This window comes from Drosophila rhopaloa, unplaced genomic scaffold (genome assembly GCF_018152115.1).
Source record: "Drosophila rhopaloa isolate 14029-0021.01 unplaced genomic scaffold, ASM1815211v1 contig_163, whole genome shotgun sequence".
Taxonomy (NCBI): Eukaryota; Metazoa; Arthropoda; class Insecta; order Diptera; family Drosophilidae; genus Drosophila; species Drosophila rhopaloa.
This window is the reverse complement of record NW_025335043.1, coordinates 9,413,170-9,431,851: the sequence shown is the minus strand read 5'-3', so window position 1 is coordinate 9,431,851 and position 18,682 is coordinate 9,413,170. Positions and strand designations below refer to the sequence as shown.

At 39.6% G+C, this 18,682-nt stretch overlaps 1 protein-coding gene across 1 annotated transcript in view; it reads right to left on the bottom strand.

The window, feature by feature from the left end:
• Positions 1 to 18,682, bottom strand: part of LOC108050071 (formin-J) — a 34,507-nt gene that overhangs the window by 12,861 nt on the left and 2,964 nt on the right. Inside the window, exons 2-3 of the mRNA XM_044457650.1 lie at positions 3,499 to 3,909; positions 2,553 to 2,727 (exon numbers count right to left, since the gene is read on the bottom strand). Coding sequence (XP_044313585.1) covers positions 2,553 to 2,727; positions 3,499 to 3,681 — 358 coding nt within the window. The 5' untranslated portion in view covers positions 3,682 to 3,909. The remainder of the gene's footprint in view (positions 1 to 2,552; positions 2,728 to 3,498; positions 3,910 to 18,682) is intronic.

The window sequence follows — 18,682 nt, the reverse complement described above, 5'->3', positions numbered from 1 at the left end:
CAGCGAATAAATTTATGGTCAACTATGGGAAAAACTGTTGCGTGCCAAAGTGGAAAATCATGGGGCATAAATCAGGCACCAGCAAATGCCTCCCAGCTTGACAGATGACATACAGCAGATATGATGGCTATATGGCCGGGGAATGGGAATGATTCCGAGTTCGAGCCGATAATTGGGCACTTAAGTGGCATTAGCGAGCCTCGCAGAGTTTTTGAATTGTATTGGAAAATATGCAAATATTTGCTGGGGCAATGTTCCTGGAAATCCAAACAGACCGAGTGAAAAGAGAGGAGCTGAAAAACTGAGAAAAGAACTGAATCGATCGAAGACAAAGTCAAAGTCGGGCCAACAGCCTTGAAACTGAATACTTTGTTTCATTGCCAAACAAAATGCGGCCGTTGCTTGTCAAAAGTGTCGTTCAGGAATGCCCCAGGAATCGGTTTGGGATCGGAATCGAAGTTGGTGGAAGTTTTACGGGGGCGCTGACGGCGTGACTTACATTTTGTCGCCGAGCCGTTGAGATTTCGAATTTGTCTTGCTACTTCTTTGCCTTGTCATTCTTGTCTTGTGTTCTTGTAATGCTGAAAAAGCGCAGCTCAATTTATTTTAATTAAGAACAATAAAAACGCCGCTTCTCGGTAAAGTTGCCCAGCCGTTTTCCCCCCCGATTTTCAGGCAAGTGCAACACATTTCGGTGGTGCTGCGTCTGCGCAGAAGAAAACATCGAACACAACAACCACCACGCACGCACAACCGCGCTCAATCAAAGTCAGAAAGTCGGGTTGTCGACTGCCAAGTACAGTGGAACTTGCCTACAGTAAAAAAACTGCTCTTAAATTGGGGGTTTTACATAGGATAATGGTGTTGAATATGGCACTTGGGTTGGTAAAACCTGGTGATGTTTTTTATTTTTATTTAAGAGTATTCAAGCTAATAAACTTTTTATGTGTTTACTTATTTTGCTCTTTGTAAAATCTCTTTTATATAAGGTAAAACTTTAAGACTTATTAAATTTATTTTTACGATTTTGCAAATATCTTTTAAAACTAAAATTAATGGCTTACAATTTCAATAATTTAATTCTATATCATAAAAATAGTTTAAGATTTTAACCACAATGAAAAAGTTGTAATATTAAATTCAGAATATAAATAAAATCTAGTAGTTCGATCTATAGAAATTCGACTGTATTGGATAGAGAACTCTAGAGGAGATGGAGGTCGGGTTGGGGGTTGGTGGAGTTCGAGGGCAGTTCATGAACTTTGAACAACTAGGGGCCCAGAGTCGCCGACAAGGGGGCGCTGAAAGGGGGAGTGGCATCTGCCACTGACAGGATGTAAACGAGTCCCTTGTTTGTCAACAGACATCTTGTTACATATTAAGTACATTTTGTTTATTGGGCGCTTATTCTCCTTTTGCTACTCATCTGTAGAATGAAAAATAAATTGAAAGGGGTTCTGCAACGGTTTTGTGGCACGTTCGAAGCATATTAAAAATCTAACTACAAACACGATTTCATGTTTAACTTTAGCGGAATAAATAAGCAAATCATAATCTATGCCAGGCATTAAAAAAAATTGTCACGTTTCCCTTTGTTAATAAAATCTGTTAGAGTGCCATTAAATTTGACAAGACAACCATTTTCTCTTCAAGGTTTTTTGGTGATTATCTTTACAAGGGATTTTTAAAAAATATAAGAATAATTATAGGCTATCAAAATTAACTTTGTCTTTAAAAATTACCAATGTGTAGGTTACTTGTTTTAAATAGATCAGTGGATTAAATGAATTGCATACAAAAGTAGATCAACAGAGATCAACGAGATAGATAAGTGCAAAAAGCAATAAAGCTCTCTTTAATCGCAGTTTTACAAGTCATTAAGGTGTAAATAAGCATTCAAAAGTCTTGCAGTTACCCAGCAAATAAACGATTTAATTTTCGAAATCTTTGTTTGGAATCAAAACGTCCTCAATGACCCGACAATTTTTTGTGCCACAATTAATAAATCAGCAATAAGTAAACATTGTTCGTTTGACCGATTTCCCCAGATCCAGTTCAAATGACAGGCCAAGCAATTACTGGCTTAAAGACGCGCCTCTAAATCGCCTCTAAATCGGCACGTGCTAAGGTTACTCGACTCGACAAAAGGCGATTTGGCATTTGGGGCTCTACGAACCCATCATTATCCATCTATCCAACCTCAAGTCAACGATCAGCCCCCGAGGGTCGCTGGTGTGGCTGCCTAAAAACGCGGGGACTTGAGTCTCTGCGACATGCAAACAGTATATATGGTAGATAGATATACATATATATACATATATATTTTGGCCAAACAGACAGCCGGGCACATACGGTCAAGGGCACTGGCACTGGATCGGCGGGCACATCAATCACAAATCAATGGAATCGAAGACAGCACCAATGGCATAAAACAATCGCAGGGGAACAACCCGTTGACTTTTGTGGGTTTATCTCCTTTGTTGCGAGTTGTGTTTCATTTTTTTTTTATCATCTGGATATTAGATTATGGGAATCGGTAGATGGAATCTCACCTATAAATTCGTTGCGAATGCGAATGCGCTCCTGCAGCGTGGCCGCCGAAATGATGACGCAGTTGATGAAGGCCAGCAGGGCGGCCTGATATTCCAGGGGCGGCTGAGGGGCGGCACTCGACAGCTCCAGTTCGTTGGTGACAATCTTGAAGCGGTATCGCTGCTTCTTGAGATTCTGTGGAGATTTGGAGAAGTGTTATTAGACTTAATGTTTTTATTTTATGGATTGTTATTATTATTGGTTAAGAATTTGCATTAAATTGAAATTATCCAATTTCTTAATGAAACTAAAATGGCAAAAACAAGTCTAGCTAAATATAATATTTACTTATCATGATCATAATTTGACTAAAAATTAAAAAAAATCTTTATGTTTATGTGAGAAATATTCATTAGTACCTCAGGACCTTATCTAAATAAAAAACTATCTTCTTTTCAAGGTTATCTATATTATTTCGATCAGTAGTTCAATTATTAAGTTAACTAGCAAAATGTTGTATTACTAGGTTTTCATTTAAATTACTTAGAATATTCCAAAGTTGAAAGTGCCTCAAGCTTTTTGCATGATACCAGTTTCCATGTGAGATTTTGGATATCTGAGTCCAAGACTGCATTTGAGACATCAAATTAAAAAATATAAATATGTGCTAATTTATATCTGAGAATAAAATTTAAAAAAAAATACAAAATGCTTAAAGCTGTTTGCAATTCAACTTTTGATCCACTACGTCGACAAAGGCCTTATTGATGTTTTAAAAAAAATATAACTAATAAGAAAGTGAGAATAATGATATATAGTTTATATATGTATATACAACCTTTTAAATATGAACATTTGGATATGTATTGCATCTAAATTGATTAAATTCTTAGAAAATTCTTTAATTTTATCCATTCGTTTTTTCCCCAATGAGTATGTTAACTCCCTTGTTAATACCCCTCTCACCTTGTAAAATTCTAGGGTTTCGATGGCACGCGCATAGCCATCGGGGCTGTAGGCGCACAGCGCCGAGAGCAGCTCGAAGACCTGCTTCTTCACGGTGGCGTTCTGCGTGTCCAGGGCAGCGCCCAGTTTGGCAATGTAGTCACGATTCTCGACAATGTAGTCCAGGCCGATGCGTGAGTCCATCGTGGCGGTGGTTTCTGTGGGCTTCCACTTTTCTAGGGGGAGCAGGCAAATCTTCTCCTGATCACGGTCTGATCACGTCCCCAAAGCGGACACTTTTCGGGGGCAATCGGATCGAATCGAGGCGAGACGATCGATTGGGGCGGTTAGTTGCAAAGGTTTGGGTTCTCGCATGGAATATCTAAGCAGTAGTTCACGTCATGCCGAACGAACGCTCCTCGTGCTCAGAATCTACAAAAAAAAAGGGGGGAAAATGGGAAAATTCAGTTAGTAACTGGGTGGAAATCGGGTTCAAGCTGTGATTGCATTTCGGGGCCCTTCAATTGTCGCCCTGTCACGCGTTGTTCCATATCTTGTGGGCTTTGCAGACCAAATACCCCTTCCACCCGAAAACCCGAAAACCGATTTAATTAATTTACGATCGGTTCTCTAGGCCTCGGGTCGCAATTGTCATAAATTAATTTGGCCCAAACGAAACTGCCAAAGGGGCGTAACAGATTTTGAATTTTATTCGGTTTTCGTTTTCTCAGATCGTAGGATTACTTTTGGATTGGGAGGCACGATCAAAGGCAACCTTTGGCAATGGCGACGGGTTCCGCCTTCTAGATCGACATCGGCATCTCAATTACCAGCAAACGATCTCGTTAATTTGTTTACACTCGCCGCAGTCTTAACTTTCGATTAGTCGCCGTCTAAACTGCCGACAAAGTCTGTCATTTGGGTTCCCGCATATTAAGATACGATTTTTCATTATAAATACAAAAACGCCGATAAAATGCTTAACATTTTTGTTAAGAGCTCTGATCTCAAGTGGCACTTTGCGTTATTTGAAATTATAATTTGTGTGTGCGCTAAATGCTCATGTTATTGCCATTGTTGCTATTGTTTTGCCTGGCTTATTGAGTTGACTTTTCGAAAAGGCTGAGATTCAGTCAGATAGGCTGTGAAATCGACGACGGAGGCTGGTGGCATTTGCCGCTAATGAAATCACATACAACGACTTCAAATTAATGGACAGACATCACAAAGTGACATCCTTGCGATATGCCTTATTGTCGCTCGTCACTTAACATGATATTTCCGATAATTCCCGCAAAGTGCCCGTCCCTCGAGTGGATGCTGAATTCTCTGGAGAAAAACAAAAAACAAGTTCTCAATCAAAACACAGATACATTTGCCACTTCGTATCTTGTTCACAGCTTGGCTTTCTCATTGGAACTTCTACTTTGAATGTAGATCTACACTGTGCTACACAACTGGGCTATGAGCTTTACCAATTAGCGAACGATAGTAATCTCATAGTTAACTTATGTAAATTTCCCTCTTTAAAGCTTTAAGTGTTTTTTTTTTTTTCGATCCAGTCGATAAAAACTGGGAATTTTGCCAGACCCTTGTGAAATGGAACAGATTATTGCGATGGATAAATATTTGTAGGTTTCATAAGGAGGATAAAGATTCGACATGGTTTAGCTAGTCATATATGACTTTATTTAACTAACAATAAAAAAAGAAATAATAATTGATATTTATAACTTTTAATGTGGTTTCACTTGAAAATACACAGTTTAAAAATCTTTTGGTGGCACAGAAGTCTTATAGTTTTAAAAGTTATTTGAAGTGATATAGTAATGTTACCTGAATTTAATGTTATAACAGGTTTCTTTATGTCAGATTTTATTTTTTTTTCAAAATATTCTATATAATATTTTACCTTTATTTAAATAAAACTTTTGTGAGGTAGTGTGGATAGTCCGAGTGTGCTGCGAATGGGCTCTTGATAATTTAGCACAACACCCGCACATACCGGCAACATCCGAGAGTGATAGGACGATAAATTAATAATGCTTATCTCCAAACTGGTTCCATTAGCCCAGCCATCGCATTATTGTTGCTATTTATTGCAAAACAGCAGCAGCTATGTGAAAGCCAATTGAGTTGTTGAAAAACTGCCAAAGGGAATCAGATTCGGAATGGAAATGGAAATGGTCCAGACGAAATGTTAATGAACCCGCCCATAACTAAGGGGCTGAGCCTAATTAGAATTTGACTGAAACCCCGGCTCGGTTGCCCATTTATCTTGCCACGGAGCCGAGACAAAAGCGTTTTTTGGGCGTTGACATGCGCAAATGAGTTGCCTCCTTCAGCGGACAGGTGCCGACTCACTGGCGTCGTCAATAAAATGTCAACCCAATGCTTATGCCCACAAATTGCCATTGTGGCGATATTTCCCCTCGTCATCGTCTCGCTTCCAGCCATGTTAAAGTGCAAGTAATAACTCATGAATTTCAAAAGTTTCCAAGTCTCCGCGATCGTTTTCAATGTCTCGCGACATTATAATATTGTTGTATAAATTATGTTGTTGCCCGCGGGGCGTATGTCGAATGGCTAAATGTGATTAAATGTTGTGCAAAGTGCATGTTTCTGGGCTGGGCTTTTTGGGAAAAACAATCTGGGTTGGGCAGGTTCCGCTCATCAGCAGGAAAATGTGTCTAGCAGCTAGGACACTTGACCAACTTTGGCTAGAAAAAAATCAAGAGAAGTGCTGCAAATGTAAACAGTTGAAGATCAACTACCGTAGCGGCGGCATTAACAATATCTACAACATCTGTGTTGCAATAGGCGCAAGGTCGTTTACCTACTTATATATATATATTTCTGATATTTCTCTGGTCCCTCCGACACCTGTAACAAATTGTAGCAAATGAAGTGGTCGTCTCTGGGTTTTTCTATCAACATTTGTTGACGGGTGTGTCCGCACAACTCTAATCTCATAGCAACTGTTGTTGCTCTTCGAACTGCTAAGTTTTCATAAATTTTTATTGAATTTTTATGGCTGCAGGCAGCCGTCATCGTCGCATTGAATTTGCATGTTGATGTGTACACAAAAGCACACAAAATAAATAAACATAAAAAATAAAATAAACAGCCATTGAGAAAAGTGTTTTGCACTTAATAATAAATGCTGCTGATAAAAGTGCGATGAAAATGGAATCTTGTTAAGAGTATCATCAGGCTAATAGTATAATTTATTCCTGTCACCCTAGCTAACATCTTGATCTCTTGGTTTATATAGTTTAATCTATGTTTGAGCAACTTCATTTGAGTTGTTTATAAGCTTCTTATCAACAAATCCCAACAAACTGTGAGAATGTGTCTGGGAACCAAGCTGAAAACAGAGCAGACGCTTTGTTGCGGCTTTCGATTTGAGAAAAACAAAATGAAAAACGAAAACAGACAGACTTGGAGTTGGAGGAAAGACAGAACGAGTCATAACACTTGACAACAGACGACGCCAGCAGCAGCAACAGCAACAGCAATAGCAACAACACAGCAGCAACATCGCAGCACGGCAGCAACATCGCAGCACAGCAGCAACAGCGACGATGTCTCCGGCTCCGAGTTGCAATCAAAACACGATCTTGGCGCTCAGCATTGACCTTATGACTTCTAAAATCGGTAAAAACATCTTTACAGCTCCATGTGGCTTCGCAGTTTCGATGTGTTTCCAATATGAGCTAAAAATACGAAACTCAAGCTGAGAAGCCGCGTACTTGAAATTGGGATACATTTTATAGCCTTTATATATATATATATATATAAATTGCCATTTTCAATTCGATGCGACTCATTCATGAAGCGAAAATGTGCAAGGCACTCGTGAGCTGTACCATAATTTTAAAGGATATACTGCCTTGCACATTTTCGGTTATATGTCAAGTTTAAGTGGCAGATGCAACGAAGGTCGCCGCAACAACTCGAAGGCGTCGCAAATTGAGCAATTAGGGCGTGGCCGAGTACGCCTCATTTGCACTCACTTGACTTAATTCGCCAATTAGCCGCTGAGGTAAGGTAATCACTGTTCCAGCTGCTAAAAACCAGCTGGCCAACTGGGCAACTGGACAACCTCATCCACTTCAGACTGAGATTCAGATTCCGATTCAGATTCGTGGGCGTTCAGCAGCCAAATTCAAGAGCCACAACAAAGCAAATAACTTTAATGATTTCGTTCGTCGGTTTTGTATGGTCAACAAAGAACGTTTGACTACGAAAATAAATAAAATGCAGCCCACGGACCAGAAAACAGACGAAAAATTAGTAAAATAGTGCGTAGGTTTTGCATTTTGATGATGACCACTACGACAAAATTCGACCGCAAAACCACAAAGACCCCACAGACAGAGTTCGTTTGAAACTAGATGATTCTATTTGGATAGAGATTGAGCTGTGAATGGGATGTTTTCTTAAATTTTGTAACTCACCAGATTTATCTTCTTCAGCTTTAAAGAAAACAAAAGGTACTTATTGTAGCTTGTAATAATAATAATATTTACAGAAGAAACAATCACGTATTTATCGATGAACCATATTTAGTAACCTATGATTCCTTACAGATATATTTATGTAATTCTGTATTATGTAAATTTAAGAATTGTATAATTGTGTATAAGTACCTATAATGGTTTTTCTCTGAATTTTGATGTCTCTGTTGTTTAAAATGCGTTATAAAACTATATTTTAAATTTGTTTAAATAAAAGTTCAAGCCATACAAGTAGTCTTCCCTCTTCAAAGTGAAATGTTATATTTATATTAATATCCATTCTTTTCAAAGGCCCTCTTCTCATTTAAAAAAGGGAGATTATCCGTGACTTTCTTGATTGGGCTTCATTGAGATCGCCGCGTGGCGCTAGTTGACATCTGACAGCAAACGCGGGCAGTGTCACATTTTGGGGAATAAACACTGGGGAACTCCCCCAACTCTGTTTGCCATTGATGAGAATTTATGAACAGTCCCACAGACTTTCGGGTTAAATAGACTCAACTGGCAATGACGGAGCCGTGCACTTGGAACCTTATGAAAAACCCATCAAATGTGTCAAAAGCCGCTGAATTGGAAAATTTTCTATTGTTTTTAGGGCTTTCGTTTTCGAATTTCTTTTTGGGAAACTTTGCGCAAGCGCCGCAAAGTGTGAAAATAAAGCGAACAGGTTGGCGATTCAGGAATTAAGTCTGGGCTGTGTTGTAAGCCTATAAAATATAAGGCGCTAATGGACAATTTTCACGCTCATTTACACAATGGAAAAGCGAAAGTTTTATTTATGGTGGGTCATGGATTTCGACTGTTCGCATGCAGCTGGTCGTTGGTTCCAGGTGCTGGAAATTCTACGGCCACCAAAGTGCATAAATATGTTCAAACGCTTATGACAGCCACCCCAAAAAAAACATGCAACAAGTTTGGCCGCATTTACAGGTGCCCAAAAAAATGAATAACAAAATGTGAGACAAACAAATGTACGTGTAAAGTGGTCAATGTCCACTTGAGTGCCCCAAAAAATATTTCAAAAAAAAATTACCCGACATGCCAACTTCGGCACTCAGGGCCAATCGACAATGAGCGCTAATTATGCTGAGATCGCTGGCCAAAAAGGTTCAATGCACCACTGCAGCATTTCAAATCCCTTGTTGACCTTAACTTTGAATTGTCAAAATACAAAAGTTCAAACAGACACAAAGCTGCAAACAATGAGCACAAAGCATAAGACACACAAAAGAAGTGAGCCACGGAAACCTACATACTTTGGCCCAAACTCAAATGGCTACACAGCAAATAAAATTGAGATCAAATTGGAGTTTAAGTTGCCATATTTAATATCTAAATGGAATACATATAATTTATATATTTTAGCCATTCAAATTCTTTAATTCTTTTAAATCATTACTGATTTTGTTATAAAAATATTTAAATATTATTTAAATTTTTAAATATTTTTTCTGTGCATCTCTGATTCATTTGAAAAGTGTTGGCCATATGCAGGCTGCATATGCCGCTCGGATGAATTTGGATGCTGCTGCCACCGCGTTGACATTGACTTGTGGTTTCAGTTGCCGCCGCTGCCGCATTTCAAGTTTTCAGCCTTTCAGCTCTTTTTTTCAGTTTCCATCATAGAGACCATGTGTGTGGGCTGGAATTGTTTTCCTCACTTCATTCATAGAGCCGAAACTCGCGCTTAAATGATTAGTCAGCTTCTTGGCTTTTGGGGAGCAGCTCAGCTGGTTTGGCTTTGCTGCGATTTGGGTGCGATTCTTGCCACAGTTTTTTTTTTTTGCGTGGTATCTGCATTTGTCCTTCACAAACATTTGTTTGGATCACGGCTCATAGTTTTTGTGGTTTGCGGCATCTGAGCTCGAACTTCCGCATGGAATACTCGTACATCATACATGGCTTATCGATATATCTTGTTACTATATTTAGCCAGCCAGATTAGGCGAGTTTATCGCCTTTATATTTCTGACTTTGTTTGTCATTGGGTCGCCCACAAATGGCGGCAGTGAGTCACAGAGGGAGAAATTCGTCGTCATCAATTCAATTGATAAACTACATTGGCACAAAATGAAGTGATATATTATATTTTTTTATACAATAATGTTTTATTTTGAAATTTTGAAAAAACAAAAGAATACACTCAAATATTTTGCTGGCATTTATTTTATAAGCAGTCTTTATCTTTGTACATATTTTATTTGTTCATCACTTTGGATTTAATAGCTATATATTATATTTCAAAGGTTGGTACCAATTTAGAGTTATTAGTAATTTAATAATATACAAAATGAAGTTTTTAATTTAAGTGAAATTTGTTCTCTCTGCAGCAAACTACATTTAGTGTTAGGCAACCAGTTGCCATTTATGTAAGTTCAACATTTTGCAGATCTATCCCGAGCAGCTGCACTTGACTATCGCTAGAACAACAAAGTTAAACAAAGCTCGCACTGGCTGCATAAATTAAGTGTCGAAGGGGGAAAAGAGATATCAGGTGACAAGCGTGAAAAGCGCTGTTCTGACAGACAGACAGACAGACAGTTAGATAGACTCACAATCGCATGACCACGCGGAGATTAAAGGCCAGGCAAAGGCACCTTCGTTACTTTTACCTTTCGACCGCTGCGCTTGCGCAATTCGCTTAAATCCCAATCCCAATCCCAACGATCCTCACAGCGCCAACTCGAACTTGAACTACATTGCATTGGACATCAAAATAAATACATAATCGTAAATATAAAACCAGCGTGGCTTGCTCCCATTTCTTGAGCGGCACAGGCCACACCACGTGACTGGCGAATTCGCTGGTCAATGTTTGGGGGCCGTTGTTGCTTTTTTTGGGGCACAGACCGAGACAGATTGGGCAGCTTATGAGGCAGCTGAAAAAGAGATACACGTATGCACATCCACAGATCTCCAGGCAGCCGCATCGCCCACAGCGCCGCAGGTTTGCCTTTGTTGTTTACCACTGAGTGGCAGTGACAGGCCGGAAAAGGTATACCAATATTGCATTCTTTATGCCAATATTTAACAAGGGAATCATTTAAGGTGTAGGAAAAAAAATTAAAATAAAATAATACTAAGAGCTAAGTACTAATTAACTGTAGTCCTATTAAATCAAACTGCTCAAAAAAGTCATATTCAAAAAACAAATATATTGGTTTTCATTATGTGAAATACCAAAAAAAAAAAGTCTAAGAAAACTATTTTTTTTAATATATAGAGCTGAAATTGTAATTGAAATATAAAATGTGAAATGTAAAATAAATTACAGAGATTTAATATGAGTTCAAGATCGTTTTTTGATTAACAAGAAATTTCGTAAAATTTTTTAAGGTTATTTCCCATCGATAACTTTAAAGAAATGTTTTACAAATATTTTACAACTTATACTAATTTACAAATTATCCATCAAAAACACGAGTGTATTTCATATTCGCCACGAACCACTGACAATTTACAGCTCATTGTTGCCTCGTGAACTTGTAAGTTGTAACCTGATATTTGCCAGCATTAACTTTGCTTTTCAGTTGCATTGTCTTCTTGGCGATTTTTTGCTCGCTTTGGGCTATTTATAAAATAGTAAACGCTTTGGCTGGGCTGCGTTAGCTGCGGCCATTGTCTCACAATTAAGATTTCATTGTGAGATTTCGTGGCAGGGGCCACACGGCGTATGCGCGATCGAATCAAAGGCAATTTACGCTGCCACTTGCAGCGCCCTGAGCATCAAACATGCAATAATTTGTTTAATTAGGCGTAAATGACGCTGACAGCGCTGCCAGCGTCGTGGCTCTAATGGAGCGTGGCTGATTTTAATGGCTTGTCGGGTTGGCTTTAACCTTACAGTGCGGTGCGGCTTGTGGTGGTTTGTGGCAAGTGATTCGCCATCGCAATTCCACTGGCAGTGCAACAGCCACACCCCGTCGATCGGTTTTGCCATGCTAATGCCATATTCTTGCAAAGCTGCCGAGTTGCAAGTTGCAACCGCAATCCGAAATGCCATAAAAGATATGTATGAACAGACAACACATGACTGGCGATCTGGCGATCGCATGGATCGCATTTGATTGCACCCCAACGATCGATCTTTGGATGCCTTTTTGCCATTCACGACGATAATTCAATTAATTGCGAAAATGTCCTAGAGACAAATTCATATTCACAGCAGACAACGACGGCGATTGCGATTGCCACAAAGTGCAAATGTAGCGGTCGTGTCTGCCATCGTGTAGCTTTTCATTAAATTTCATTAAATTCTTTTATGCGATAGCAAAAGCAAAATCAGCAACATTAGGCATTGCAACATTTTTGCGATTGCGATTGGGATTGCTATTGCTATTGGATTGGATTGGCGTGGAGTGTTGGAGAGCGGAGCGTGGTGATTGGTGATCGCTGGCTGATCTTCACTGCTCGGAGCTCCGTGCATTTTATGACTTTGATTTATTTGTGCAAATTATTTTTAAGCTGTTACATGAACAGCAGGCTCTCGAGGAAGTGTCTGCATGAGCAGATCGTCTAGACGATCGTCGATCGGCAATTTGCCATTTCCCATCGCTCATCGCTCATTGCCCGTCCAAGTTATTAGCTGTCTGCAATTGTCAGCGTTTGGTTTGACGCTTGACGACTGCGCTCCCAATCCAATTCCCTGCTCCTGCTCCTGATGCTCCTCCAATCCAATCCAATCCATCGCGATCCGATCTCCTCCAATCCCCGGGCAAATTTCCAATTACATAAGCGAGTGAGTGATCTCTACATCTGTCTGGCTGAGGATCAGCTGTATCGGCTGTGCATAATTTCAATTTGACAAAGCACATACGATCGATGGCTGTGCTGATAGGTCTCAAGTCCTCAGGCTAGGGTTTTTCCCCGATTTACCCCCGTCTTCCAACTCCAAAACTCAAGACCATTGCACGCCCATCCAGCGTGCTTAATTACTTTTGGGGGAGTTTTTGGCCATTCGATAATAGAGGCGGCATGGGAACTGGGATTGGATATGGATTTGGGATGGGTATTGGGCACGGACATCCGCGTACGTGCCGGGCATTGGCAAACTCAATTTGTGAACAGGCGGCAGCTGGGCAAGTCCACACTGCCTCTTTTTGGGTATGCTGACCCATAAATTCCTAGCCAACACTATCGTTATGAATTCTTAGTAGTTAGCACATTACCTCGTTAATGCAGCTTAACAATTTGTAAGATAAATGAATAAGTTAATTACGATTTTACTTTGTTAAAAATCTACGTTTAAATTTTCGAAAAATGGCTTTTCCAAAAAGTGACCAAAAACCTGCATTTCTAAGCACATAACTTTACTTACAGACATTCGATTTTAAAGTGGCATACCTCTAAATGATTGTGGTTTAACTCTCTAAAAATCTGTATACTCATCTTGGTTTGTATTTTTGGGTCGATTTTTCGTTATTTTCATGAGCTAACCCCTTTCCAAATTTTCGAAAAATAGCTTTGCCAAAAAGTGACCAAAAACCTGCACTTCTAAGACAATAACTTTTCTTGTAGAGATCCGATTTCAAAGTGGCATACCTCAAAATGATTATGGCTTAATTCCTTAAAAAACTCTGTTCTCAATTTATTTTTTATTTTTGGGTCGATTTTTCGTCGTTTTTATGAGCTAACCCCTTTCCAAATTTTCAAAAAATGGCTTTGCTGAAAAGTGACTAAACCCCTGCACTTCAAAGCCCATAACTTTTCTTACAGACGTCCGATTTAAAAGTGGCATACCTCTAAATAAGGGTGGTTTAATTCTCTAAAAATATTTGTCTTCATTTTGGCTTAAAATACAGAATATTTTATTTTCTTTACAGCTGACTTCGTCTTGCCGAAGTCTGCTTCCTTTCTTGTTTTTAAATTGCTAATGCATATAAATAAGGTCTTAACGCTTTTATTCACATGTACGCTTAAAGACAATGGCCTAAGTAAACAAATTTACAAAGTTTGGACAGCATGTGAATTGCTGCAAAAATTACCCGCCCACGAGTTGAAGAGCATTCATGTTTCGATAGCTTGTTTCCTTCCTGTCTGAGGCCTACCCCTCTCCCTTCTCCCCTCTATCCACACCCCCATCCTCGATCCCCGAATCAGCAAACTGTTGCTTAATGAAAACAAATGAATTTATGAGTCGTTGCCGTCTGAGCTTGCCCCGCAAATCCCCTCGGAAGACTTATCCCAGCCACATTGGCATTGGCCGAGCCATTCTGCTTTGTCTCCCACGATTTATGGCTGAGCAGCGTTTACGCACTTTTTCGAGTGGCGAGCACTTTATTAGCCACGGTCGTGTGTTGTTATTATTTGAGTTATTGTAATGCCAGCGAGGCGGTCGCATAAATTATTGTAATTTACCGTTGCAGCGGACGGGGCCACACAGTTACATTGCGAGCCACCCCGGGGTCTAAGGTCCACCCCATTTGGGGACGATCGATGTGATTGATCGGTTTGTAATTGGCTGCGGCAGTGTTTTGATGGGCCCACGGCATAATAACAACAAAAATGTTCAGCTTTGGCCCGGGATTTTCGCTTTGGTAGCAAAGTTCAAACGAGCTTCTTCCGACGAACCTTGGACCGATGGGCTGTTTGGGCCACATTGGTGGCGAGCGCTATTTCGCTGAGTGTAGAAAGCCAGGACATAGTACCAAAAAAATACTGCAACTATTTATTGAATTAAGTCCCTGTGTCGCTCGCAATTTCGCTGAGTGTAGAAATTCAGGACACAAAAAATACTGCAGCCATTTCTTAGGTTAAGACCCTAAAACTTGTTTACAAATTTATTAAAATTCTTGAAAATTTTAAACTGTCTTATTAACTTGTTAACTGCTTATAAAAAACAAAATCTTTATTACCAACTTTCTTGATCTTTAAATGTATACAAAAATAAATGTAACTTCTACAAACTGAATGTTTTAATTCCCAATAAAACAAAGGTAAAAAACAGCAATTAATAAAAAGTAACCCTGCTATTTGCAAACAAAAAACTGTATGTTGGCTTTTAAGCCGTGTAATCCAGAGATTCGGATCCAAATCTAGCCTTTAAAACGATTTTTTCTCCGTGGAAAGAACAGTAAGTTGGCAGAACAGCCGGCAGAGAACGAGATACAAAGATACAGAGATACTTTCAGCCGCACACGCAGCTGCGGAAACGTAAAACAATGTAGGTGAAACAAGTTCCCGCAAATGCCAAACTTAAGAGCCCGGCAATCCACACGCTCGTATAGATGCAAATCAATAGCAGATTTCGGGCCTTAATAGAATTTTGAGGCGGCAGTTGAAAACCGCAACGAGAAACCGCAGCTCAGACAAACACAAACCCAAAGGCGCCGTCGAAAACACTTTGCTCGCAGAAAGCAGCACAAAATACAAAATAAAACCCCAGGGCGGCACTTGACTCGACTTGAGTGAGGGATTAGCCGTCTAGAGCTGTTTATTTTGTAAGCCAGTCGCTGCGATTAGCCGAGAATTTCCGCTTTCGATCGAATGCTGCTCGTAAATTAACCAAAAATTTAATAAGAATCCGCAAATGCAGAGCTCTGATGTTCCCAGAATTAACCAGCGACCTTGGACAGAAATCTCTGACAAAAGCCAATCCACCATATGTCGTTCTTCCCCGGCGAATCAAATAAATATTTATGCTCGTGTTCGAGGGTAATAAAACTTCAGAAGTAGGCAAAAATAAATGAGCTGAATTAGCAATGCGATGTCGGCTACACCCTTGTCCATTGATCATTGCTGCGGGAATATTATATTATGCAACTTGTGGTGCACAAAACGAGTCTTTATTAGCCGATAATTGGCGAGCAAATAAGGCCCGATCGGATCGTTCAAACAAGTACGTTTCCATAGATCAGCTTGATTGATATTAGCCCCATCCACAAGGCATCCAAATATTTTCCCAAGTCCCATTAATCGATCGTAACATCCGTGACACAGTCTTTGTGACCCTGCGTGATTCACAATGTTCTTTACACTAATGTGATTTTTGTTTGCCTGTGCGGGAGGGTAATAACATTAAATAATGAATATTTTCGCCGTTCGTCAATTGTTTGCTCAACCTTCGATGTTCGCTTGACATTTTATTGACGCATTATTTGTCTCGGGCTTTATGAATTTGCTGTATTGCGGTCCTCGCAGAGAATGCAAATTTCTGAGATCGGTGATTATGGACAAATTATGCAGAAAACAGATAAAATAAAGAGAGAAAAAAATGGCAAACGGCGAGGCAAAACAAATTAGGCGGGCGTATAAAAAATTTCACCTGTTGACAAGTCGGGCCAAGGTAATCGACTCTGCAGCCAAATTCGGACAAAGCCGCCCTACAAACCGTTTTGCAGATATTGGCGAACTCGGCTAATGGATGGCTAGAAAGTGGCGTGGCCCAAAAAGCAAACTGGGCCAGCTAATCGGGGGGCGGAAGTGCCAAACTGAACCCTCCTCGTCTCTCTATATCTTTCCCATATCGGAAATTCTACGAATTATCTGCAGCTGTCGGCTCCACACAAAGCCAAAGACTAAGTCAATAATTACACAGTTCCCCACGATTCCTACTCCTCCAAAATGGCATTAAGCGGTTCGAAGCGTGAAAAACGCTTCCTATTATTAGTTTAATTTGTTTTGGGCGCGCAATTTAATTTATATAACAATAATCGTTTATAAATGATAAATTAATATGGGAAACAAATTGCATGGGCGGTCGAGAGCTCGCAGCTCGAAGCTCTCATCTCTCGATCGCTGATGTTGAAGCGCCAAGTGGTCGACAAGTTGCCAAAATTGGCAAGGCTTAAATGGACAAAACAACAACAACTTGCATAGTAGATGGCTGCCCGCTTGTAATCAGTATTGTTGTTGGACCTGGTTAGTTATTTCCTATCCGCCTTTGTTCGGCTATTTTGCCAGAGAGTGTGTGGGTTGCCTTTGGATGGGTCAGTAGTCAGTAGTTTGCAGTCTTTGGGCTTTCGCATTACGCATACGCCACGCTGGCTTTGATTTCTTATTCGCTGCTTTTGAATGGCCAGGCGAGAACTTCCAAATAGGGAACTTAACTGAGCAAGGCGAATTTGGCTTTGTTGCGATTTCTTTTTTAATTCAAATTTTCAGCTAACAAAGGGGAAAACTTCGTCCCATTCACATTTAATTCTCAGCTTCCTGTATTTTCAAATCCTAAAAACTATTATTTACAACATCCACACCTTACACCATTTCATTCGGAAATGACTTTTCAGTTCTTTCAAAAATGTTAAATGAGCTGATTTATGGCTATTTGATGAGCACATTAACCGGAGGAGCAAAACACCCCCGCTCTCGACTTTTGTTTATGCTACTGCTTAAAAGTTATTACACATTTAAGTTTATTGTCGCCGCTTCGTATGCCAGGCACACGAAATAAAATAACCAGCAGCTTCACTAAAATTCTTATGGGCTTTTTTCAATATTCAACTCTTTCGTTGCCCCAACTGTGTGTACTGAGTGTGTACTTTATTATTAATTTTAAACGTGGGCACACAACAACACGAACACCCACAGCATTTGTCAAGTTGCTTGGATTCTTTTCTTCGTCGCTTGTTCTTTTTTTTGTTTTTTTGTTCTTGGCTGCTGGCCGCATTTGTTATTACTTTTTGTGGCTTTGCTGGTGGCTTTTCGTGGCTGCAGTGCTTTTGTGTCTGTGTTAGAGTTGTATTCTTTGAGATTAATACTTGCAATTTGAACATTTCAGCACGTCGACGAAGTCGGCGCCTGTTTCTAATTGCGAACGCAAATTACTCATACGCCGCGTTGTGCTCGCATAATTATCGCTTATTGCCACATCAAATCATTGGCTTGCGTGGGCAGTTGACTTGGCTCACAAAATTATAATGAATATGAATGAAACACCGCAAAAAAGTGCAAAAAGTTGCAAAAAGCGGTTGCCAAGCGACAACTGCGCATCCTCCCGTCAACTGCGGAATAACAATTATTCTCGCATTTCGCAGCCATTTTACTTATTGTTTAGCAAATATCTTGGCTTCGCTCTCCCTGCAAATGAATTGCCTTTATGCGCTCATTTGCATATTAAATAAGCGGCTGCCACTGCATCGGTGTTGGCTGCACTTCGTGGTTGTTGTTTATATTTTTTTTATATTTTTTCTGCTTAACTTTTTTGTTGTTTCTGTTTGGTTAGTTTCTAAGCGGCAGCAGCTGCCGTCAATGCAAAGAACATTGTCGCTCGATCGTAGGTTGGCCAGCGTATTACGCGAGGGAGCCGCGATTTTTATTAGTATTCTCCATTTGGCTCGTTGACGCAAAGAATGAAACGATATTGCATAAGCTGGAAGTGGTTTAGTGTGCTACATGCCCTTCGCCGTAAAAGCCCACGGAATTTGGAAAAATGTGAAAGATAAATTGATAAATCACTAGGGATACTAATGAAATATTAACTTAATTTCATAATCACGTAGAGATTTTCAAATGGGATTCCGTTTTTTAAAATAAATAAACTACATATAAGCATTATGAAAACATTTTACCATTTTTGAAAATGTACAAAATAATTGATTAAAAACATTATTTTAATTAATTTAAACTTTTTACTTTACCATTTTGAAGGTAGTTATTTTCAGGATAAAAGTATAAATGAGCTATTTAAAATCTGTTGGAATTCAATCGATTTCATTAAGAAAGTTATATTTAAACTAATTAGCATG